Raw genomic sequence first — 26,949 nt, 5'->3', positions numbered from 1 at the left:
CCGAGCTACGACCAATGGGTCACAGATGTGGACATTTGCACTGGGATGGAACACCGGGTGTATGCAGCGAGGGGCTGTCCACAAAAAGCGAACAAAATATGGAGCCGCTGGGAAGATGCCAGTTAGAAGCCAGGCGTGATACTGCAGGTGCGGAGGCTGTGAAGGGCTGCGCGACGCCGAGTGAAACGAGCCAGATATGTACAGACTGTGCCATGAGGAGTCCTTGTTTTGCAAAAGTCTGACGGCCCATTGGACGGTTGTCCCTGATATCAAGTTTCCTTTTTTCCCTTTTTCTTTTTTGATTTTTTTAGTTCTTTTTCTGCTTCTCTCCTTCCTTGCTCCCTCCTGAAATTGTTGATTTTATAAAAGCTCCCTTGTTCCCCACCCTGTAACGCAGAGATGAATGCAATGTTGTATTGCTCTTTTCTAGGTTTTAAAATCAATAAAATCTTTGATCAAAAAAATAAAAAATAAAAAGGGTTATTGGGCTTTCTCTTCTCTTCTCTGTGGACATCCCTCTTGGGTTTCTCTTATTAGTTCTTCTTACTTGTCTGTGGTTCTCAGCGTATCCTTGAAAGTGAACTAAGCTTTGTTGGGCTTTACTTGATGTGTGATTGAATTGCCCCTGTTCTCTAAGCTCTTGTCCATATCTTGCTTCCTCTTCAAGCTGATGTACAGGATATCAAGATACTTTTTCATTCTTCTCTTCTCTCAATTAGCTGCGCAACAGTTTTCTCTAAAGTTACAACACTGGTGGGACAAGTTAACTGTTTGCAATAATGATGACCATGGGTCCTCCTGCGGCTCCCGTTCTGCCGGTTACCTTGGATGCAGTAGGAGAACGACTTTGGGAGCCTTCGTCCTTTGAGACCCTTTTTCTGTTCATGGACCTCTGGCACCTTTTCTTCTTCGCCGTCCCTCTCCTTGCCGTTTCCGGTCTCTTCATGGTGTCCTGTTCCTCCGTTGTGTGACAGTACACCCTGCAGTCTTCTTGTGCTGGTATCAGCGATGTTGCCTGGACCGGCTGTCCATTTCGTATTCCCATCCGTGGTCCCGCCACCACCATCTACTGGACTCCTGACCTTCTGTTCTCTGGTGCTTCATATTCGCCATAGCTCTGGTGTACCATATGGCTAAGTTAAGCAAGTTTGAACCTCTGGGTTTCCTTCTCCTTCAAGGTTGACGTAGCTTGGGCCTTCCCCAGCTGACCTACATGGTTCTCTCTAAATGCAAATGTATCCACATACTCGTTTTAGTGAATTGGGCATCCTGATTTAAAGGGACATGACCTTTTCTTATAAGATCACAGTATTTATTAGGAGTCTCTTTGTACCAGTTTTGATACTTCACCATTTCTGGTATTGTAGTTTGTTTGTCCCAGTCTTAGTATTTCAAGGTACTGTAAAACACCCCATGTATGTCATAGTATGCACCACAGGAGGGAGTTCCTCACAGGAACGGGCGTTCTTGTCCCCTTAGTGGGAGTCTCTCCCAGTGAGGTCCCACTTGCCTCTACTCCCACGGAGGGTATTGCGAAGCGGGCTCACCTCCCTAGTCTCACTAGGAGCTGCAGGGGCTCTCCTTTGGGCAGAAGGGATGAATTCCCTTAATTCGTCACAGTGCCTAAAGACAAACCGGTGGCAGATGTTAAGTTTTTACTGTTTTTTGCATTATTTGTAGTGTGCACATTCACGTTTACCGCGTATGGCTACTAAATGTGGCTAGTGCCTAAAACGACCGTGCCACGAAATGTTCACATGTTCTTTGGCCATATTGTAGTTTGGCCTTCTTATGTCATGAATGTACTTGTAAGGTCATGCACTTGCCAGGGAAAATTGCTTCCTTTGCAGGTAAGCTTAATTGGAACGATTCTGGTAGGACGCCTGTCGTCATCTGCAAACAGTGATTGTTGCTGGAACTTGCCTTCCTCCATCCAGTGAAGAGTCCTCAGTAGGTTTGAATCGATGGAATCTGCAATTCTTCATCAACAGGGATTGCACCTTATAGTTGCATCCGACCAGAAGAATCCTCAAGCCTGCAACTTGTGGACTCCTCTCACTGGAACAAAGGATCGGGGACCGTGCTCCCAGTCAACCCATTGTGATCCCTGTGAAAAATCAGAGTCAGTGGAGTAAGTAAGCTTAACTGTGCCTGTTACACACCACCCCACCTCCATCAGATAACATTGGGAACAAGTCCCTTTGTCTCCTAACTCCCTTTCACTCACCTATGATCGCCGAACCTGGGTCGGGTATCTCGCCTCTGGGTTAGCCTTGGGTCTGGAAAAAAAAGGAGAGAACCTACCTATCCTCTGATAATAAATAGTTGTTGAACTTGGAACTATTCACCACCACAAGCCCATTGCATCATTTTAGGGAAATCATACCTGTGATGAACCTTTTGTTGGAACCCGTGCCATTTGGACACTGAGCCCCATACATCGTAGGGCCAGACTTCTCAAAAAAGAGCCTTTGTACTTGCAATTCGTTCCCATAATTTTACTGCATCTGTACCATTTACCTACATTACCAGGTTAAGTTATTTGATAATGTATATTAAGTGAACCTAATTGTGAGTGTATATATTTGTATTTTAGAGTGTTGCATGATAATACCACCTGTTAATTTCATTTTTTAGTGTGCTCTAAAGGCCTACAATAAATCACTTTTTATAACTGACTAAGCTGAATTATTGTGCTTCATTCTGTGTGGACTCATGGAGTACACCTGCACACACGTGCACTCTCCTGAGACTAAGCCTTGACCGTTCTCTACTCTACCTTGATTGGGTTTTGGTTAAACTCAGAGCTCCCCGTTCACTATAGTAGCGTGATCACCTAAAACTGTTCACCAGGTCAGATTCTAGAAATCTATCTTAACAAACGGTTAAGGAATTTTTTTTATATAATATATTTTCACTGTGACTCCCTTTATGGATCTCACCTGGCTATATGAAACATTTAAATCAAGCCAGGGTCATCATATTACAAAACTTACTTACAATACACAACATACTGTGAGGTTCTAGGTCATTTCATCGACAACCTTTTTCACAGTACGGGTCTAGGAAACCAGGGAATTTAACCTGCACCCCATTACCCAGTCACTCAGCACACTTGTCCAAAGGGAAACAAACGGGACACAGCCCAATACAGCTGTGAATGGCCTAAATTGAGCTAGGGTTCCTAGGAATTTTAGAGGAGGTGAAGGAGGGGACATTTGCAGGAAGTGAATTGGACATTTGTAGACAGTTAAAAGTTAAAACTTACAACATCCTTGTTCGTCTGAGCTGTCACTGCAGTCCGAGTTGTGATCACACTTCTTGTGCTTCCCAACACACTGTCCACTGGTACACCGGAATTGATCTGATGAACAAATCACTGCAAAGAAGAGAGCAGGAGCAGAAGTTAGTTAGGTGGGTATATGTACATGCCTAGTGCACAGGCATGAAAGAGTGACTGGCCGAGCAACTTGTGGCTAATTAACTTGCAAGCCTAACCTCTGCTAAATGTTAAGGATTGTTTTCTTCTTGCGGCTTTCACACCATTGATTTCAATAGAACCACCTGCTTATTTGTCTATGTCCTGGAATCCCTACTTTTGGGGTAAGGAAAGCCTTTTTTAGCATCACTTACTCGCTTAGCTCATTATGGAGGCACTGGTCATTCCTTAAGTCTGCCAGTGTAGAATTTCTCCCATTGTTTTCCCAGTGTTTTATATTGTAACATACCCAAGTTGTGCGTCACCGGGTACTTGGAATTCATTTTACCTGTCAACATTTCGAAGCCTCTGATGTGCCGAGGACAGGCTGGTGGCAGTAAAACATGTTTTATAGAATGGTTGGGTGCACTACTTTTAAGGCAATTTTTGTACCACCCTCAGTTAAGGATGCTAGAAGCATTAAGCCTATGGGGGAAAGCTAACACACCTGACAAGAAAGCAAGCCAAACTTCTCTAAGTGTACGTAATGTGGTCAGAGAGACTAGGATTAACTCTCAGGTAGGTTTATCTCTAGAAAATACACCACACTGATTCTAAAGACACATACAATTATCAGTTCTGGGGTTCTCGTATCCCCAATGTCTATATGTGGGCTGTCTACCAGAGGAAAGCACCCAACATAAAATAACAGGGTTGGGCAGGAGTTTTGCGAGAAGGAGAAGAGCAGGGAACCATAAAACCAAGCAAGCAGGTAAGCCCCCTATGGAACTGCACAATAACGTACTGTGTCCTAAAGGCACAACCCAAAACTAGTATATGTGTAACTCCTTAGAACAGGTGGTCAGCACCTAATGCACATGGTAGGGAATGGGATTTTTTTTTTTAAAAGGAAAAACAAATTTACTAGCAGTGAAGAAATTTAGAAAAATTGCCCTGGCCTAGAACATTACTGCACAATCATTTGGATTCACAGGGCATTTTAGAAGTATTGAGGCACAGGCACATAGAATACATTTTTGTCTAAGAGAGTAAAACCATAGCCAATGGCATCCAAGGATCAATAAAACATTTTAGCAACAGTTATCTTAAACATTTTAGGGAAAAATATACACCTTATTACCAGAATTAGTTACACGGTTGAAAATACATTCACTATAACAAATGCAGGGTATGATTTAAAAAAATGAATATAAAAATCACAGGCAAGTGCAAAAACTAAAACTTGATGCAGAGCTTACCAAATCCCTAGAAGATCCAGGAAAAATGTCCAGGGGCAAGTAAGTACCCCATAGTCAATTTTAGGAGAGTTCCAGTGTAAGTTCACAGTTCCACTGGAGAGTTAAATGATTATCTGCTTTAGTGGAGGTAATTCTGTTTAACCCCACAAGTGCCGATTCTGCAATGAGCAAACCCAGGGAAGGCCAAAGGAGACCCCCAAGGAAGTGTTCCAGAGGCCGTAAAATGGGCCCATGAAGCCATAAGAAAAAGTGCCGAACAGGAGGATCCCCAATAGAGGTCTTTGGGAAATGGGGTTAAGACTCTCCTTGAAAGAATCTCAACTCAGTACGAGAGGGAGACATGAGGGAGAGTATCTCAATTAATCTACCCACTCCAAAATAGGTACTCAAGGCAGTGGCTAGCAAAAACGGCTCCAGAAGCCTGAACCAAAAACAGCTCTTTTCCACAGGTGCGCTTTCCAAGATTCAGTTACTTGGGACTTAAACCCTTCTCAGTGATTATCCCAGCAACCTAGGACCGGACCCTCAAGCCTGTTCTGTGATTTTGCCAAGGAGGATCCCAAGAAGATGAAGGAACCCACGGAAACAGCTGCCAGTAGTTCAACAAACAGAAATAGGCAGCAGTACAGCAGCTAATGATCCCAGGAGGTTGCGGACAAAGGGGGACTCAACCTCTTTGTAATGCTGGATCTGTCCACGGCCGTCGACACCAGCAAGCATAATATCATACTTGAACGCTTAACAATGCCCGGCAAGGTCTCTGACCAGGCCTTGAAATGGTTTGGGTCATTTCTTGATGACAGACACCAACAGGTGAAATCTGGGGGCTATATCTCAGACCCTATTTGGATGAGCTGTGGAGTACCGCAGGGCTCGTCACACTCCCCCTTGTTCAATCTATATATGCGGCATGCGTTGCACATCGTGAGAAGTTATGGACTAAGCTACCACTCTTATGCAGATGATACACAGATATATATTAAAATGGATAACATTGATGAGGCTTTTGTGAGAATTAATAGTTGTCTGGAAGAAATAAACAGATGGATGTCCACAAATCAACTTAAGCTGAATGCAGCAAAAACAGAGTTGATTTTGTTTGGACCAGGGAAGCAGGCTGTAACTGTAAGGGGATCTTTTGCCCCATGTATTCTTGGGGAGAAGCTTCAATTTTCTGCCAAGATTAAGACTTTAGGATGCACGTGGCAGCAGAACCTAGGCAGCGAGGCAATAGTAGGAGCAAAGGTTCAATCTGTATACTACTCTCTATGGGTGCTTCGAGGAGTTATATCATATATCCCCAAAGACGACCATGCAGTAGTGGTGGGGGCTATGACAAACAGCCATCTAAACTATTGCAATAGTCTTTTGATGGGCGCCCCAACCAAACAACTTGATAGGCTCCAGAAGACCCAACATGCAGCTGTAAGATTGATTGGTAATCTTGGAAGAACAGATCATGTCTGCCTCCTTCTTAAGACACGCCACTGGTTGCCGGTCGAGGACCGTAATAAACTCAAGGTAGCTTGCATGATCTTCAAGTGTCTAAGGGGACTGGCCCCAGAATATCCAAGTAATAAAATCTCCCTCTACAATCCATCATCAAAGACACTTCGGTCAAGGGATCGACTGTTGCTTAGCAGCCTGCGGTCAGTATGTGTTACCAGAGGTGACAGGAGATTTGCAGTCTTCGTTCTGAAACTTTGGAACAGTATACCGCAAAAGATCAGGGAGTGCCAGACACTTGCCCAGTTTCGGAAGTCCTTGAAAACCTTCCTATTTAAACAATCCCAATATTGCAATTTGACGACTTCTAGTGACGTAGTTATGAATCTACTAGCTTGTGACTTCTCTGTATCCCCGATCTACATTGGTATTTAGGCAATTCCAGCTGCGCCCCTACACTGTTGAGTCCGTCACGGGCACGTTCTAAATGCAAAAAATCTAAATCAAAATCAGGACGGGGACTCCCTCGGACATCCCAAGCTGAAGATCTGGTGGAGTGATGAAGTCTCCGTACCCCTCTGGAATCTAGAAGCAACCAACAGCCAAGCAAGTGATCCTGGTGGTAAATGGCAGAATGCAGTAGTAAATGGCCCAGAAAACACTCCCAGAGTCGAGGCTGTTAAAATGGATTTCCAAAATCTACCCTGGAGTTAGATTTTGGGAGGCGACCCTATTATGGCAAACAAAGACACTAAAGGCTAGTCAAACCCAATCAAGGTATGTAGCAGAGCAGCAAGGAATAGACTCAGGAGGGATGCAAGTGGTCTAGAGCTATAATAAAACACACAAAGAGCACTCCAATAATACCAATTAGTTAATTACAAAAATATACAATGATTTATTAGGCCCTGGAAATAAACACTAATCAATGAAACTCCTAGGTAATTATTGGCACACAACAACTATAAAAACATATATACACATTCACTCTTGTGAGAAGATAGAAAAGCATTTAATTCAAAACCATTTCAAGAGAGCCGTCAACTGACTCGCAGGATTGACTTGAGACCGCCACAGTGTCAGCAAACCAGCCAGCAGGGCAGGCTAAGAAAAAGGTAATCACTTATTAAAATGATGATCGTTTTACATGCAAAGCAAGTCTTTCCATCTTCGTACAATGGCTTTGTTGAGGTCTGCTGCTCCCAGTCACAGAGCGTTGACCTCCTAAAGCCATCAGAATTCTTTATTTTTAAAATCAATTTTAGATTCCTCAGCCCAGAAGTGTATAGCTTTGCTGTCACAAAGCCCCCCATTCCTCCACAAGAAAAGCAATTTACGTGCTTTGGAGTAGGCAAATGTATTGGTGGGGCTGGGTGAAACAATTAGCACATTTCTGAATATGAAACATGCATTGATATGCATGCGTTTACAATTGAGTTAATAGCAAGGCCAGGTAACTTTTCCACATCACTACATACATGTATTACTGATGACTCAATTTGTCAAGAAAGTCACTGCTTGTGAAAACACATTCCCAGAAGAGTTTTGCCCATGATCACAAGGCAGTCCAGTGTAATCCCATTGCTTCTGAATATCTATGAAAGTGTAAGTCAAATGTACAATACAGAGCGAGTGCTTGTCTGACAAAACTAAACACAAATCAGTCAACCAAGGGACTGTCAATTCCATTGGGGCAAATACACTTATCTACACTATTAAAGACGATTACAAAATTATAATACAGCTGTCCTTAATGTGGTGGGTTCACAAAGCATTTTGTCCTTTTAGTGCAGTGTGAGGAGCTATGCACATTATGCTATTTTTGTATAGGTGTGAGCACTGTTGGGGAGAATTAGAGTGAGCCCTTTTTCTCACTCGCTCAGGTGTTTTGACCTGATTTGGATTATGTGTTTCCTTTGTTTTTGGTGTCTGAAAAACTCCATAGGCATCTACTTTTTGTATGGTGACACAGAGCACCTTTGGCGCAGTGGCAGAGAAATCCTTTAGATTTCTCATAAGGTTTAAATACATTTTCTTGGGTGAACTACAGTTCCCAAGAATAGTAAAGAGAAATTGACTTTACTTACCTTTTCTCTTTGCAGGTCCAGCACACCCCATCCTATGGGAGCGCTGGGGGGTTACTAAGTAGCCCCTTTTCCTACCTACTCATGTAACATTTTTTATGATACCCTCACTACTTTAAATGGCTGGTGGCAGTGGTTTCATAGTCTTAACAGTGTGCTTTTCTACCGGAGGCTGAATCCTCAGCTGCAGTATAGCACCCATGGGTGACCATTGTGTCAAAATGGCCCTGGTCGTCTTTTGTCATTTCCTGTTTGTGAGGTATTTCTTGGGTTTAACTCTGCGTGCCAAACCAGGTTTGAGCCCTTTGTTAGTTTTGCCTTTGGCGGGCTTCAGTACTGAAACCCGCCTCTAGCTCCAGTGTGTCTGGAAGGGCAGGAAGTGAGGGAGGTGCCTGAAACTCCCCTGCCCTTTGTCTCCAGGGAAACCAGAATGCACACAGTCCCGATTGGCTGGCTGGCTGTCCTTGCAGGACAGCCACCCTGCTGCGCAAGTGACAGCTATGCTGTGCATAAATGGGAGAAACCTGCTTAAAAGGCAAGGGTTTTGGGACTGAAGACAAGTCGACCACTGGGAAGAAAAACCCGATGAAGAAACTGTGAACCAAGATTGCTACATCCTCCTGGACCGTTGAACTCCCCGGTGAAGCCCTGCTGCTGTGCTGAAACTCCATTTTCTGATCAACAAGAGATGCTCTGCAAGAGATTCCTTCCCTTAAGTTAGTGGGACCAACTAACCCTGAGAAAAACTTTGCTGGAAGACCTTCCCCCGACTGGCTGTACTTCTTTGCTGCTGCAGGAACCGAGTGCCAGGGGTTGAGAAATCCGTAGTTAAGTGCAACGTCTGTTATCCGGCCACAAGCTCCAGGAGTCTCCTCAGGACCCTCCATAAGCAGGACGATCCAAGCCCCAGTCCCCTCACCAGAGTGCAGGACTCAAGGAGTGAAGGAAGCCCAACCAGTATCCAAGATCCACAGTGGTGCTGTTTACTGAGCACTGAAACCCATAACGTGCTGCTGATGCGAAAAGAGCCCGTAGCTGCTGCAGACCATTGAATTGCTGCCACAAGAGTCCCCAGACGTCCTCCCTCTTGTCCCCACGACTGAGGTCCAGGAACACAGGATCTGCACTGCTGCAACCAGACAGAAGCCAGCTGGACCAATCTTCTTCTAACCAAAGGTACTGTTCTGACTTGGGGTACTTACCTCAATGTCTTTAGCATTGCTCTTCTCAGTTGAGACTTGCAGATGCTGCTTTTCTAGAGTTGATTGTAGCTCTAACTTTCACAAGTGTAACAGCTTGTGACCCGACAGTGATTTTTCTTCAACAAACTCTCCAACTTTGTGCAAGACCTTTACTATCCAAGAAGTGCCTCAGCACCATAGACTTTGCTCCAATTGACTTTGGTTATCCTGGCTTCCTGCAGACTCTTCTAGTCAATTTGACTTTGATTCTCAGTGTCCCTCATATGGGATTCATTGGTTTTAAACTAATATTGCTGGGAAATGTTTTTATTTAGACTTCATTGGAAGATTAAGCGTACAAGTGATATATAAATGCCATTACTGTCCTAGTTAGTGAAGTCACCTCAGGGTGTAGGAAGTGTGTATGAAGCATCTTTTTTACTTGCTTTGTGGTGATTCTGATAAAGTATTTTGAAGTGTATTTGATTGTTGCATATATTGCCCTTTTTAAAGAATGCTTTTTTAAAAACGACCATTAAATAATTTTTATAACTAAAAACCTTGACTGTAAGTTTGTTTATTTATATTGCGCACCAGACCCGGGGGTATGCGGGCGCGAAGGCAGTAAGAGGATTGTTAAGCGTAGGTTACATGTTGCAAATAAACAGGGGTACAGCTATGGTTGCAGTGCTTTAGACAAGTAGAGACAAAAGAACATTGGGTATGTGCAGCAAATTTACAGTATGCAGATGTGACAAATATACAGAGCAGTTGAAAATAGAGAAAATGCACGAGATCTTAAATGAGGGTCGCGAGATGTTAGGCATCATGAGCTTTCAACCATTGGATCAGGTTAGATCTGAATTTCTGGTAGGGAAGGTCTTCTCTTAGATCGGTTGGGAGCGAGTTCCACAGTTGAGCTGCTTTAACAGCGAAACTACTCCCGCCAGATTTAGTGAGTTTAAATGTCGGTACTAGGAGGTTAGAGTTGGCTTTTCGTAGGGGACAGGCAGCTGTTTGTCTAGTGAATCTGTCTATTAGGTATTGTGGGGCTGCATGGTTAAGGCATTTGTGAGTGAGGGAGGCAGTTTTAAGTAGGATTTTATCTTTAGTAGAGAGTCAGTTGGTGGATCGCCTAAGGTCTGATATATGGGCATTTTTAGGGAAGTTGAGGCCCGCTCTCAGGGCATTATTTTGCAGTGTTTGAATTTTAGAGGTGATGTATTTGTTACTGCCTATGTAGAGGGCGTTGCAATAATCTAATTTCGGTAAGATTAATGCTCGTGCTAGGATGACACAGTTATTAGGTGATAGGAATGGCTTAGCTGCTCTGATTAGCTTACATGTATAAGAGGTAGCTGAGGCCATGGCATTCACTTGTTTGTCAAATGAGAAAACGGAATCTATGTAAAAACCGAGGGTTTTAACTACTTTGGCTACAGCGATGGTGTTGTTGTCAATTATGAAGGAGTCATATTTGGTGCCCAGTTTTTTTATACTGGAGGCGGTGCCCAGGATGAGGAGTTCGGTTTTGTCATCATTCAGGCATAGACCGTGAGCGGCCATCCATGCCTGGATGATGAGGTAGACTCTGTTTACAAAGGCCAAATCCTTGTCATAATCTCCCGTCAACGGGATGAGGATCTGTGTATCGTACACATAATTAGTGTAGGTGATACCAAGACCGTCTAGATCATCGAAAAGGGGCTTTGTGAAGATGTTATAGAGAGTGGGCGATACGCAAGATCCTTGGGGCACTCCGCACGAGATGGGTGCGGGGTCCGCGGCTGCTAGGGGAGAGAATACTTGCATTGTCCTGTTGTCTAGGAATTACTGGATCCATGCAACTGCTTCCTGGGAGAAGCGGGCTGCCGAGACCAGGTGATTGCAAACTATTGTATGGTCTACCAGGTCGAAGGCGGCAGAAAGGTCAAGGAGTAGTAGGAGTGAGGTCATGCAGTTATCTCTGAGTGTGTCTATTTGTGCCTTGAGGTCTAGGAGTGCAGTCTCAGTACCGTGTTGTGGTCTGAAGCCGGACTGTCGGACTCCTAGGAGGTTGTTTAGTTCCAGGTGGTGTTGAATTTGTTGGTAGGCAACTTTATCGAGTATTTTCAGCAGGAATGGCACAGTGGTTATAGTTGGTAGGGATAGAGGGGTCCAAAGTTTGCTTTTTGAGAAGGGCGAGGACCCAGGAGTTTTTTAGGTTGCTAGCTATGGTGCCTGATGTGAAAGAGGCATTTATAAGTTTTGTAATGAAAGGAGAAAGATCACGGGCGGCATCTTTTATGATTTGGGCTGGGCATGGGTCGCCCTGGCAATTGGAAGGTTGGAGGGTGAGGATGACTTTCTCAACTTTTTTGGTGGATACTTTGCGAAAGTGGAAGGTGGTGTTGTCTAACGGTTTCAGAGTTGGTGAAGGGTTTATGGTTAGGTTTAGGTTAACTGCGTTTGGTGCAGTTATGGACCCTTTTTTGTTATTGATCTTCGCCTGAAGCATAGTTATCTTGTCTGCCAGGGCATTTTGGATACGTGTGCACCAGTTCTTGTCCTTGATACAAGAAACAGGGACTTGGGTGGGGGATTCGACTTCCTTCAGGATGGTGAATAATTCTTTTGTGTTAGATTTAGCTTGGGTGATACGGGTGTTATAAGAAGACTGTTTCGCTAGGATAATTTCTTTTTTGTAGAAGGTGGCTAGATTCTCTAAGATGTTTTTGTTGGTGTCTGATGGGTCAGATCTCCAGGTTTTTTCGCTGAGGCGTTTCTTATGTCTGATTTCTTTGAGCTGGGGTGTGAACCAGGTGTTAAGGTGTTAGCGGGGTTTACTCTTCCTAACTTTTAGTGGTGCAATAGTGTCCAGAGAGGCGAGCATCACTTTATTGTATATTTCTACCATTGCGGCTGGGTCGGTCTGATCTGAAAGGGAGTTTAAGGTAGGGAGAATAAGGGGGATGAGATCTCTGGGGTGATAAGTTTCTTATTTCTAGTAGGTGCAATGGGGGCTAAGGTATTATTGTTGGTATGAATAGTAGCTTCTATGGTGAAAGATAGCATATAGTGGTCAGACCATAACTGGGGCATTATAGATGTGATGTTGATAGGGCAGTTATGTTACTTGTCTACTTGTATTGGTGGATTTCATTGCTACAGCACTACAGCTCACATTTACCCCTCTAGAGATAAGCTTGGCTGCTCAGTCACACTACCAACGTGTGTAGTACAGGCCTATACCAATGGGTGGGTTACCCAATACCAAGAGGTCAAGGGGTGTGTAGTCTCCCACAGGGTTACTACATCAATTCTTGCGTAACACGCCGTTAGGCAAGATTGTATGCAGTACCCTTTGGGAGACTGCACCAGCCTGGTCCTCCTGGCAATAGTTAACCCAACCTTTGGTATAAGTCTGTGCTACACAAGTTGATAGTGTGACTGAACAACCAGGCTTATCTCAAGAGGGGTCAATGTGATCTGTAGGGTTGCAACAGAGTTTCACGGTAACAAGTATCCAAATAACACTTACACTCAAGGCTTCTTGATTAAATAATTATTTATTAATTTAAACAGTCTGTTTTAAAATAAGCCTTCTTTAGAAAGGCGCAAATATGCAACACAAATATACCTCAAAATACACACTCAGTTCAAAAAATCAGGAGATACTCTTTTGGGATGGCACACAGAAACTTCCTACACACTGAGGTGACTTCAATAACTAGGACACTGGACATTGATATAGCACTGGTTCATTTAGAGCAATACCGAGTTTGGTGTCAAAAAGGAAAAAGGTTAGGGAAGGAAACAATGGTTAACAAGTTACTTAAACAGGTAAGCACTTTTGAACACCCCAATGCAATGTTGATTAACCCTTCCCCAGCTATACAAGTAAAGAATGTAGGACTTTTTGGAGGGCTAGTTAAAACAAAGTCAGGGGTTAGAAGAGTCTTTCAGGGAGCCAGGACAGCCAATGTCACTGGAGCAAAGTCTAGGGGAGCTGAAGCACTTCTTGAAGGTAAGTAAAAAGTCTTGCACAATGTTAGAGATCTTTGTAGAAAATGAAATCATTGTTGGGCCACAAGCTGGGAGTCTTGCGACGGGCAAAGCTGCAAGCAACTCTGCAAAAGGCAGCATATGCAAGTCTCAAGTAGAGCTAGCAAGCTACACAACAAGAGGTAAGCACCCTTAGTTCACAGTACCTTGGCTCTGAAGAAATTGGTTCCAGCTGGCTTCTGTTCCTGTTGTAGTATGGCAGATCCTGTTTGTGTGGACAAGAGGGACCCTGTTTGTGTGGACAAGAGGGACGATGTCTGGGGACTCCTGCACTACGATTTGAAGGTCGGCGGCAGCAAAGGGCAAAGTTCAGATAAGCGGCACTTTGCGGTTTCAGCTTCTCGCGAATAGCACCACCGCGGATCTTGGACACCTTCTGGGCTTTCCTTGCTTCTGGGGTCCAGCACTCTGTTGAGGTGGCTCAAACTTGGTTAGTCCTGCGTCGAGGGAGTCCAGAGGATCTTCCTGGAGCTTGGGTCCGACTTAAAAATGATGCACTCAATTCTGGTGTTCCTGTCCCCTGACACTTGGTTCCTGCAGCAGCAATGGAAGTACAGCCAGCAGAGAGAGGAGTTCCAGTCGAGTACGTCTTGGGGTCGATTGGCCCCACCAAACCAAGCGGAGAAGTCGTCCTTTGCAGGCATTCTCTAGTCCGAGCGAATTCTGAGCTTTGGCACTGCAGCAGGGCTTCACCGGGCAAACCAATGGTTCAGGAGTTGCAGCAAGCTTCTCTTCCAAGTTCTTCTTCAGATTCCATTCCTTTGTCCAGTGGTCGACTGTGCCTTCCTTGCAAAAGATGTTGCCTTCTATGCAAGTCTTTCCCAGTCATTCGCAGCCTAGCTGTCAATCACACAGCAGGGTGGCTGTCCTCCAAGGACAGCCATCCGGCCAATCACCTTTGGGTACATTCCTGTAAACAAGGAGCCTAAGCACAGGGAATTGCGGGCACCTCCCTTGCTTGCTTCCTGCCCTGCCAGACACACTGGAGCCAGGGACGGGCTTCACTGGTGAATCTCGCCAAAGACAAAACAAACAAAGGGACCAAACCTGGTTTGGTGCACAAAGTAATTCTCAAGATGGACCTTTCCAACAAGAAATTGTGAAAAAAAGACGACCAGGGACATTTTGACAAAATGGGCACCCATGGGTGCTATACTGCAATTGCAGACCACTGTAAAAACACTCAATGGTAGGAAAAAGTAAACCACTGCCACCAGCCATTAATTGTAGAAAGGGTAATATAAAAATGTTACATGAGAAGATAGACAAAGGGGATACTAAGTAACCCATCCAGCACCCTATTTTAAGATAGTGAGTGCTGGGTCTATAAAAAGTTAAATGCAACTAAAGTCAATTTCACTTTACTAATCTTGCAAACAATAGTTATCCAACAGAAGATATTTAAACCTTAGCAGAAATCCAAATGATTTCTATGTGACACTGCACTGAAGGTGCTGTGTGTTACAATGTAAAAGTGTATGCCTGTGGAGTTTGTCAGGCTCCAAAACCAAAAGAAACAGAGTTCAAATCAAAATAAAATGCATGAGAGAGTGAGAAAAAGGTCTTGCTCTCATCAGGGTAAAAATTAAAAGTCAAAAGAGCTGGGGGTCTCGAAGATCGAAGGGGATTAGCACATTCCTGAGAATTCTCCTTAACACACGCACAAGTGACCCTCAAACACACTGTAAAAAGTTAACCAGTTGATCTATGCCGAGGTAAGTAGTTGGAAGCAGAAAACTCATTAGAAAGTGCAACTCTAGAACAGTTCCATAATACTTAGTCCAATCCCGAGATGGATTTGGCCCTACTGCCCTAAAGTCATCAGTTCCAAAATATATACTTTGCAGGTGTGTTTACTATGTGTTTGGACCATGTCAGTATGGGATTCATATTTCCAAAAGGTGAAGGAAAGTTCAGAAGTAACTCTCCCAATCCCACAACACTAGGGTAGGCCCAGGAGGCATTCCTTGACTGCAGCACCACCAGCCTAAGTCAGGAAAGAGAGATGGTGACAGGATTTATGCTATTGTAACCCCATGAAGGGCGGGGGCAGGGGAGACAGGAACGGAACAGGTATGCTAACTTCAAAGGTTCCAGAATCCATTGGGGACACATTCTTCTGTGCTTGGTCCGTTCTTGGGAGGCCCAAGGGTCAATGGCGTAGAGGTCAGTTTCGGACGAGGGCTTTCATTTGTCACTCGCAGTACCTGTATTTCGGTTCCAGGAACTGTGCAGCTAAACAACCTTATGTTGGGAAGATGTAGCATTATTGTGCTTCATCCCCTCTGCTAGTGAGACCGCCAGCACTTTTTACTGGACTTCTGAACTGTGAATGAGTGGAGCCTTTTTCCACTGCTCATTCATATGGGCTCTGTCTTTTGGAACTCTATTATTTGTAATCTACCCATACTATGGAGCCTGCCTGCTCCATAGCTCTTAAAGGCATCTGTGTTTTACTACTGCAGCACACAGCACTTATGGGCAGTGTTGCTGAGGACCCCTAGGGTCCTCCTTTAAGATTATTTTTCTATATCCTAAAGTAAAGATAGAGAGCTAGCTAAGGAGGTCTCTGTGGGTGTTTGCATTTGGCGGGAACCAGCAGGTATCCCCACCTAGGCTCCAGTGTGAGTCTTCCACCCCCCCCATCCTTTGTCTGCCAGAGTGCCTGAATAGGACCAGCTCTCAAAGGGGGTCTGGCTGTCCTTAAAGGACAGCCAGACCCCCTGTAAGCATTCTGTAAAATGCTGAGAGAGATTGCAGGAGTGTGTGCTGGAACTGTATAAAAAGGTGAGGCTTCTGGAGTGTAAAACAAGTCGACCACAGGAAACAGAAGTAACCGAAAAAGACGACTACCAGGGATGCCTGTAGACCCTTTCCAAGACCGTGAAGCAACCACTGCTGTCCTGACCCCGTTTTCTATGCGACAGAGGAGCTCCGAAGAGGACAACTCCTTCACTTTGGCTGGTGGGAACAACCAGTCCGAAGACGAAATTTAAAACGAGCCATCTCCCAAGGTCCTAGGAACTTCCAGAGTTTCGGAAACCCAATACCAGGAGACCCGCTGCCAATTTCGAGTGCATCGTTGTGGAAATGTTGAATCTGTCCAAATCTGTGCTGAGCCCTTAAGGACACTCCAGAGATCTGATCCAACTCGCCCAGACTCCATCACCAGAGTGTGGGACTGCAGGAATTGAAGAAAATTGACTGGGCGATCCGTGTCCTTTGTTGGTGCTGCTGAAAAGGAAAGGTCCTTCTTGAGATTTACTCTGCGCGCCAAACCAAGTTTGGTCCCTTTGTTCGCTTTGCCTTTGGCGGGATTCACGAGTGAAGCCCATCTCTGGTTCCAGGGTGTCTGGTGGGGGCAGGAAGGGAGGGAGGGAGAGAGGTGTCTGAAACTCCCTGTGCTTGGAAGGCCCTGGCCGAGGATGGCGTTTCCGGATCATTCTCCTCATCCGTATCCTGTGGATCCTGTGGAGGAGGAGTAGTTGGCGGCAGAGGCTGGGGTACAGGGACCACAGCCGGATGCTGAGAATGCGGCGGAGGCTGGTACGGAACCGCCTGAGGCATCGGCTAAGGACCTGGAGGCAGCAGCGCCGGAAGATGCGCTTGTGGCGCCACTAGCATTGCAGGGAGGACTTCCCCGATTGCGTCCTTGAGGATAACCCTCATCCGAGATGCGGGGTGCGATAGAGAATATCGGCCCTACCTTGGGCTTGGCTCAATGTTTCACGAAGTTCTTGAGGTCCTATGCAGGCGACCTCTAGAAGAGCTCCCTCCACCTGGCTAGACTGTTCTTCAGCGCTTTCGAGGACAGCGAGTCACGCGCTATACAAGATTACCAACCGTGGTCTGGGCCAAGGCAACGTAGGCCGAGGGCGTGGGGTTCTGAAGTTGGGAAGAGCCCGTTGCAGGATGGACACCTGCTGAACCCTGTGGAAGTCTACATGCGCCGGGCAGGAGCGTGATGCCTGAGGACAGAGTACCTGAATGATAAAAAGACAAAAGTATCCATGCATGGAATTACATGGCCAAAGTCAAACCCTGGAGCGCTGGTGAATTCGGCCCGTTCCCGGCGACACAGAAAAGGGGACTGAGGTGTGGCGCCAGCGGGCAGAGTCAGGGCAGCGCATGCTCCCTGGGCCGCACCCCTGGGCACCTCTAAATTTGAAGGGGAAGGTTTTTTCTGGTGAAAAAGATTCCGTCTCCCGTCCCTTGGAAGGGACGCCCATGCAGTATGGAGGAAAGGGGACGGGACGTAAGAGTATGATCACTTACCCTCAGGGTTGTGGGGCTCTAAGTCCCTTTCTAAAGCAGCTTACAAGACTTAGATCGGCCCGAAACATGCTTTGCTTTTCTTCCTACTACTTTTGGGTCTCCAATCTGGAAGGGTTCTTGAGGTTCTCCTCTTGTCCCCCTTTGGTAGTTGGTTGCCTTCTCGGCACCTGTGGGATAGAACTGAGACTTACCCGACCTTTCTCTTTAACCACTGCTTTGCTTGCAGGCTGTGTCCCATTATAACCTATGTGAAACTTTTACTGTCTTGGAAAACTCCACCTAAGTGATTTTTAAGGGTACCTACTACTTTTTTGCTGTCCCTAGAGGTTCCTACAAAGAAATGAAATTTTAGCTTTTACCACCGATTTCAATCTCATTATTAAAATTCTGTATGACCCTCCTCCAAGTTATATTGCATGACAAAGTTCTCGTTTTATCTATTTTCAGGAAGTGTATTGAGGATAAACAAATGTTCCAATACGAAATGTATGATATTCATTGGTAACATTTATGCTATCAGGTAGGACTTATTGGGGACTGTTTCCTGCATGGCTTTTTGGATCCTGGCCAGAATGCACTGATGTATATTTGTATTGCCTGTTCCCTTTTCTTCCTACCCCTTAACCTATGTATCGTGCCTATTACTAGGTAAAGGTTAATGGGTATGAGGACAGGTTGGATAGAGTCTTTAATGCCCATTAGTACTTATTTGACATAATAGATGTACTCGTAGGTATATTTTATGATACCGTGCATATTTAGTATACCAGTTTAGTGTATTCTTTGGCTGTGGCCATTGGGAATAACTGTACCTCACTGCCAGCTTTCCTTCCTCAAGTTAATGCGCACTTCTCTGCCACAGTTACCAAGCAGACAAACTGCTTGGAAATTGTACTTGTTACCGGTGGGCAGTGTGGAAAGGGCAAAAAAGTACTTTGTGTGGAATTGCGCTACTGTATCATCTACCTATTTTAGTTAGGCTCCTTGCTGCATCTACTAATGAACAAAAGTCCTTTTAGTATGAAAATAGAGAACACATTTTTTTTGGCATAAATGTCTTAACAGATACAATTACATTAAAAACCTATTTTGTATCTTGTAAGAATATCTATAATTAAAGAGGTTTATGAAAGGCTGGTGCCACAAAATACCTTCACAGTTCTTTTCATCAGATTTGTCCTGGCAGTTGGCTTCCCCGTTGCAGCGAAGGACCCCATCAATGCACTGCCCACTGGAACATTGGTACTGGGAGTCTGAACAGACAGGGCAATTATGCTCATCACTGTGGTCCTCGCATTCTGTGAAACCATCGCAGCGCCAGGCAACTGGAATGCAGTCAATCTCACCAGTGAAGCAGCTGAATTGTTGTGGGGAGCATGTTGGGGGCTCTTCAGAAAACAAAAGAAAAATTAATGAATGCCTAAGTGTGAATATTCGAAAGAGCGCTCAACTTAAACCAAACTTCCTCTTAGTTTACCGAAGAAACTCAAACACTGCAAATCTATAGCTCTTAACTGTGCACACATCTGTCAATCTTGAACCAGCACAAGGATGAGCCAGAAACTGTATACAAATTAAAATTGGAGACCAAGGAATCACACTCTTGTAAATATAGATTCTTCAACACTTTCGCAAGGCCCACACATTATCTCGCATTCGGAAGAGTGACTGATGTATAGGATTTTATGGCTTAGGACTACCAGATACAATTGTACTTCCTTTATCTTGCATTGGGCTCCTTCAACCTTTGAGAAAGTATTACCAATAATCAATGACTGACAGTAATAAAGGCAACAGAGTAATTGCTCTAAATGGAATCCACAGTAAGATGGACAGAAATTGTGTGAATTGGCCCAAATTACAGTCTAGATCTCAACAGGAACATGTTTCTGCAAGGACACAGACATTTTGCCTTGGTTCTGTTGAATTAGCAGGGACACACTAGGAGACGATGCACACAAATGTGATTGCAGTGAATGCAATCAAGCAGGCGATGGTGGCAAGAGAAGCTGCTTTGCCAATAGCATTCCACTCTTAAGTAGTACTTCGATTCATATTTGTGACAGGGTCAGAGTTCTGACCCTGTCAAGATGGGGTGGGGTAGTTGAAGGGGTCCCAGTTCCTAACACGACCAGGGTTGCATTACAACAGTACCACCCTATCTTGCCCCATGCAGATGAGGAGAGGGCGAGCAAGCGGGCGAGCACAGGGAAGAGGAGTGCAGAAGGGGAGGAATGGAGGAGGAGTGCAGGGGAGGAGGTGTGTGAGAAGGGGAGGAAGTGTGGGAGGAGGCGTGCGAGGAGGGGAGGAGGCATGCGAGGAGGGAAGGGGAGAAATAGGAGTGTGGGGAGGAGTATTGTGGCGAGGGGCATAGTAGTGCGGTGAAAGGTGAAGTAGTGTTGAAAGAGGAGATTAGTAGTGCGAGAAGGAGAGAATTATAATAGTGTGGGGCGTGGTAGGAGGGAGTAGGATCCGAGGGTGGAGGTAGATGTAAGAGGCATATCTAGGGGAGTGTGTGAAATGCAAGGATGAGAAAGGTGAGATGGTAGATGGATTAAGAGGGAGGCGGGAAGGAAAGGGTGGGAGACAAAGTAGGAGGGACAATAATAGGAGGGTGGGGAAAGAGAAGATCAAGTGGAGCCAGAGTATCTGAAAGGCACCTATAGATAGATCACTAGCTTTGGGGACTTTAACGTCGGGGACCCTGCTACATTGTTCCCGGAGGTAGTAGCGAGATAAGCCATTTGCCTTTAGATGAGCAAGTTCAGTGCCATGGACAGCTTGGGCATGAGGGACCCGTGGGCCCGTGAGGAAAAGACCCTTCACTAGTTATGAGAGAGAGAGCCATCAAGGACTGCCACTAGTGAGTCCCTTGACAAAACAAACACAAACTCTCTGCATTGACGAGATGGGTTCTTATATGACAGCATGTACAGGTAGAAAGCTGTGTTCTTTAGTGACACAATGACCACTGTTATATAAATTGTGAAGTAACAGTTTATAAAATATTGATGGCAAACCAACTGTGACTTTTACAACATTGTGTTGATTCTGCAACACCTTGATAAAGCCCGACAAAAGCAGAAACGTTTGCATGCGCCACCATTTCGTTAATGGTGGTGCAATGATAGGTTTCTATTTGATTTTAGACCAACTGTGTTAGCTAGCCTTATCTCATATTTGGGTGCAGTGTGTGAGTTAGCCAAATCTTGCACATGGGCGAATTGTGTTGGTTAGCCATATCTCACACTCGGGTGAATTGTGCTTAGCCCTACTTGAATTTAGACCAACTGCCTTAGTTAGCCATATTTTACACACACGCGAAAGGCAGGAAACAAACTTTCAACAATTATAGAAAGGTAGGCAATCCCGCAAGGAACCTCAACAACCATTAGACAGAACTCAGAATCGGAGTAGTTCGTAAAACTACACCAAGAGGAGAAACTTGGACCCCTACCATGTCCTGCCCATCATCAACCATCCCTCCACACAACTACCCAACCCATCAAGGCCCCACAGAGCATAAGACCACCGCCAACCACGAACCGCCTCAACATCCCCTACTTTACGCACGGAAAGAAAACAAACTACCACTGAAAGGAACCCAAACCAAAACCAACAAGATGGACAACCACAAGGCAGACAAACACAGAATAATGACCACAAGAGGGCCAAGGCACCCCTGTAACGCCAAATGATCCCAGATCACGGGAAGCCATTTGCAACAGTGAGGCAACCTGAAAAATACTAGAAGACTAGACCATGCCACGTTAGAGTATCAGCCGAGGTGAGAGAAAGTAACAGGAAAGGATATCCAAAAGGGAACCACAACAAAGTCCTACCCCGACAAACTCCATATCAGAACGCACAACCATTACAGGAATAAGAGCCACTGTGAAAGCAAGACTAAAATCACTCTACCTTACACCATACCTCGCAACAATCTGAACAGACAGATGCCCATACAAAACAGCAAGTTGCCAGAACACCAGAGGAAAAAAGGCAGAAACTGGAAGAATGAGAAGCGGCACCCTCCCTCCATATATCAGCAAACCCTAAGAGAACCGCCAACACCATCCTGAATCAGAAGAGCAGCATGAAATGGCCATGAACCCATTTATAAACCTAACCGACCTACTCAATCCTAACCGACCTACTAAATAAAGAAACAAGAAAAACGCGACACTCAACAACCCAATGACGATAAGGAGAACCGCCAACAAAACCACCCAAAGATGCAAACCAGAACAAATCAATTGACTACAAAGAGAAAACTACACTGCAACCTAATCAACGCCAGATCTATGTCAAAACGCACAACCGAGATCTACGATCTACTCTGCGACGGGGGAATTGACATCCTATTCATCACAGAAACCTAGCTAGCTGAAAACTACAGAGTCATACTGCACAGCTGCCTATCTGATTACATCAAATGCAAACAGGTGAACAGAAAAGGAAAAAGTGTTGGGGGTGGGGGGGAACAACGACTCACAGTATCCTACAAAGAATACCTAAAAATTTAAACTGCAGAGCCTTTAAACATCCAGAACTGCGAATCCCTCATCCTCCACCTTACGACAGGCACACAATTAAAGCTTACATTCATAACCATCTACAGGCCTCCAATCTACGACGCCGCCTTCACAGACACCTTCACAGAAGCAGTCACTAGTCTAGACATCAAACAATATCATAAGATCATTCTCAGGGACATCAACATATGGTTCGAAGAAGAGAACCCCAATTTGCATAAAACCTTAATCAAACAACTCAAGACCATGAACATTCGACAGACGGTGAAAGGAGCGAACATACAAAGGTACACCCTGGACGCCATATTCGCCAAAAGAAACCTGATCACAATAGCATTGCCCATACAAATACTATGGAGTAACCACCTCATCATCCCTTTGGAGATCCAAACACCATCAAAACCATCCACAAATCTGCTAAAATACTCATCAATTTGGAGGAAAAAAAACAAACAAATAAATTGAAAACCATCAAGATTAATAACCTAGACGAACAGGAAACTGCGAAGCCTACGGCCTCATCATTGGATGCGACAGATAGAAAAGCAAACCTGATCCACAAATGGATTGCAGAAACAATAGATGCCATCTGCCTGGAAAAGCACCTCATCCAGTCAAGAAAGAAAGCAGTGGTTAGATGGTTCACCCCCCCCCACCCAGAAGGAATGAAGATAACTAACTATGAACTAGAACACGATTAGAGGATAAATTGCGACAAAGACCAGAGTAAAATACAGACTCCAAATTAGATCATACAAATCGGAAATTCTCAAAGCAAAATAGAAGCACGACAACAACCGGATTAGAAATGCAACCAAAGAGTTATTCAACATCTAAATGAGATCAGAAACCCACCCAGATGCAACAACTCACCAGTCCCCTCCCAAAAACTATTAGGTAATCTCGCAGATCACTTTAAGAACAAATTCACCAACCTACACCGAGTCATACAAAGCAAACCAATCGACCAAACAATGTACCAGCAACCACAGGTCCCCGGACCACAAAACAACATGAGCCGTTTCCAACAGATGTCAAGAGTAAAACTACTAAGCCTGGTTAAAAAGAGTAACAAGGAAGGTTCCCCAATGGACCCCTGCCTTCCAAACAGCTATAAATCCATCCTCGCACAGGACACAGCATCGGAATACTACCTAAAACTCTTTAAATCAATCACTTGCAATAGGGAGAGTACCAAACGCATTCAAAATGGCCTACATTAAAAACCTCTGCTCGGCAGAACGATTGGAAACCTACGTCTATGAAAAACTTCTGGAGCACGTTGAAAATAACTATCTACTGGACCATCTATGGGACGATCTACAGATGAACGCAGACTCCAACACCAAATCAGCACTGATATTATTTTATCTCTTAGCTGCCTTTGACAGTCAACCACAATATCTTAATCAAAAGACTGGAAGAAATAGGGCTCACTGACAGCACTGCTATGGATCAAATCGTTCCTCTCAGAAAGAACAGAAAACGTGTTGAAAATCTTTCAAATCCGCACCACGGGACACCACCTGCAGAGTACCCCAAGGCTCATCGCTTTCACTGCTACTCTTCAACATCTATATGACACCGCTAATCAACCTCATCAAAAAACACGGACTAACATGCTACAATTACGCAGAGGATACACACATCCTCTTCAAATACAGTGACATACAAGAAGAAAACGCACCCTTAATAGAGTGTCTCAAGGAGCTCTACCGATGGATGAACATCAACAAATTCAAAATTAACCCAGACAAAACAAATCATAATTACAGAGGAAACAATCAGCAGATCCCACGGCCCATAGAACTGGGAAACCCACTGATACCATCTACAGCTGTACAAAAACTTGGACTCGTTATGGACAAAGAGTTAGCACTAGAACCTCAAGTTAATATGATAATCCAGAAGTGCTTCTTCCACCTACAAACGATGAAAACAAGTCCATCATTCCTCTCATTCACGCACAAAACATTGGCTGTCATATCCCTCATCATGTCCAGGATAGATTATGCTAACAGCATATGTGATATATGACATGACATTTATAACGCGCCTATACACAAGTGTTTCAAGGCGCAACGAGGCAAGGGAGGGGGAACAAAGGGAAGACAGACAACGATCTTACGAGGCCAGGTGTCATTCAGATCGCGCAAGTGCATGGGAAGGGGGAAAGGGAAAAGTGTGTGGGGGAAGGGCGAGGGGAAGTGCAGTGCATGGGATAGTAGAATAAATAAGATAAATAAAAAGTGGCCGGCTGGTGGCAAGTGCAAGTCAAGTGCAGACATAGGTGCTGGTAGGGGGACTGTAGGGATACAGAAAACAGTCCCCAGGTGCAGGGGTTGCCAGGGAGGCAGTGCAGGTGTGCAACTGGTGAGGCCTGGGCCCGAGATCAGAAAGGGTGGCCAGGTAACCAGTGCAGTTTCAGCCAGGAATTCAGCAGGGGAGAGGGAGAGAGAAAGCAGAAGCAAAGAGGAAGGTTTTGAAGTGCTTCCGGAACCAGAGATGGTTCTCCAAGTTTTAGGGAGGCAGGAAGGCTGTTCCAGAGGTAGGCCTCTGCTGAAGAGAGAACTACCACCAACTTCTTGCTTGGAGAAGCGACTGACCCTGAGGGAGTTGGAGGCGGATGTGCAAAGAGCTCGAGAAGGAAGATATTTAGGAAGAGAGAGTTGAAGGTAATGCAGCCCCAGGCCCCAGAAGGCCTTGTGGACAATGCAGAGGGTTTTGAACTTAATCCTTGCAGCCACTAGGAGCCAGTGCAGAGATTTCAGTCCTGGAGAGATACGATCACTGGGCTTGAGGCCAAGGGCAAGTCTCGCAGTCCTGTTCTGGATAAATTAGAGAGGGTGGAGAGTAGAAGTAGGCAGACTTAGAAATATGCTGTTACAATAGGCCAGCCTTGAGAGAACCAGGGCTCTGGAGACAGTGAGGTTCCGGGGGAAGGAGAGGAACGGAGGAATACCTCTGAGGCGGTGCAGCTGGTAGTGTGACTTCTTAGTGACGTCAGAGATGTGAGGAGAGAAGGAGAGTGCGGAGTCTAAGATGACCAAGGTTTTTAGCCTTGCAGGTGGGAGCAGGAAGAAGGCCAAGAGGCCGGCCAGAGAGCTGCAGGGAAGGAGGGAGCGGGTGTGCCGATAAGTAGAATCTCAGTCTTACTGGCATTAAGGCAGAGGTCATTGGCGGCACACCACTCCTGGATAGCAGACAGTCAGAGATGCGGGAAGGAGAGGATGCCGAGGGTATCCTGAAAATGAGCTGGGTATCATCCGCGTAGCACTAAAAATTGGGGCAGAGAGCAAGGAGTGCCTGGTATTGGTTGAACAGCCAGGGAGAGAGGTTAGATACCTGGGTGACACCACAGGTAGAGAAAAAGATATCGGAGAGGAAGGACCCAAGTTGGACTGGGAGGGTCTGTCGGAGAGGAAAGAAGTCAGCAACGCCAGAGCCTGACCAGTGATACCCAGGTTATCACAGAGACGCTTGAGCAGGATGGCATGGTTGACAGTGTCAAAGGCAGAAGAGAGATCAAGCAAGATGAGGATGCATGGGGTGTTAGAGTCAAGGTTGGAGAGCAGGTCTTCACGGATGTTCAGGAGACCAGTTTCCGTGCTTCTGGCAGCTCTGAAGCCAGACTGATGGTCACGAAGACAACCAACAGATTCAGTGTGGAGGTTAAGCTGGGAGATGGCCAGTTTCTCCAGGAGCTTGCCCAGGAAGGGAGTGATGGAGATTGGGCAATAGTTAGCCGGGCAGGAGGGGTCGGCAGAGAGTTTCTTGAGAAGAGGGTGCACAAGGGAGTGATTCGGGGGGATGGGAAGACTCCAGTGGCGAAGGAGTGATTGCAGAAATCAGCCATGTCAGGAGCCAGGGATTACCTTGGAATGCCAGACTACCTACTAAGGAAACTGCAACAAATACAAAATGTGACAGCCAGACTTCTCCGTAAACTCAACAGAACAGATCACATCACACCAGCTCTTGGGATGTTATATTGGCTCCCGGTCAAAAAAAGAATCAATCACTTTCAAAACAATGTGTATAATGCACAGAGTAGCACATGGCCGGGGAGCAGACTCTTTTCAAAAGAAACTTTCCATCTACAAACCAACCACAACCTGGAGATCCTGCAACAACATCTGCCTAGAACCCAAATAAAACACAAAGAAAAGAGAGTCGATCAGCATTATCCTGCTTAGTCGTGAAAATATGGAACTCTCTTCCCAGGGAAATACAAACTATTCGGACCATACAAAATTCAGAAAACTTCTTAAAACCTGGCTCTTCAGCTCCGAACACAATGAAACCGACAGAACAGTGCCTGTACACCTCGTAACCGGCCAGGTACTGAAAAAGAAAAAGTAGCCCAAAAACAATAGAGGAATGAGGGACAGGACTGGGAAGAGAGACCTTAAAACAGATGCCCCCCACGCCCTAAAGAGGGACTACTAAGAAACAAAAGAAGCTGGGAGGCCCGATACGATTAGGCTAGGGTAGGAGGCTCAAGGCAAACATGGGGAGGGAAAAACAAGGAAGGGAGGGAGGGAGGGAGGGAGACTCTCAGCCTAGGCACACCCCCACTGAGGACCAACAAATTAACAGAAGTAATGCACCAGACCCTCCCCAATAGATAATGGACGACGCCCATAGGATATCGAGGAAGAAGACTAACCGTTCCCTGCCGATTCCCCTTAAGCCACTGAGCACATC

General features: G+C 45.3%; 1 protein-coding gene across 1 annotated transcript in view; it reads right to left on the bottom strand.

Moving 5' to 3' along the window:
• LRP6 (LDL receptor related protein 6) overlaps positions 1–26,949 on the bottom strand; it is a 1,542,295-nt gene that overhangs the window by 148,947 nt on the left and 1,366,399 nt on the right. Inside the window, exons 18-19 of the mRNA XM_069628714.1 lie at positions 18,859–19,095; positions 3,269–3,379 (exon numbers count right to left, since the gene is read on the bottom strand). Of these exons, the coding sequence (XP_069484815.1) occupies positions 3,269–3,379; positions 18,859–19,095 (348 nt within the window). The remainder of the gene's footprint in view (positions 1–3,268; positions 3,380–18,858; positions 19,096–26,949) is intronic.

The sequence above is a fragment of the Ambystoma mexicanum genome, chromosome 12 (genome assembly GCF_040938575.1).
Source record: "Ambystoma mexicanum isolate Mex_15411 chromosome 12, UKY_AmexF1_1, whole genome shotgun sequence".
Classification (NCBI taxonomy): Eukaryota; Metazoa; Chordata; class Amphibia; order Caudata; family Ambystomatidae; genus Ambystoma; species Ambystoma mexicanum.
The sequence above is the reverse complement of the archived record's forward strand: the minus strand, read 5'-3'. Positions and strand labels throughout refer to the sequence as shown.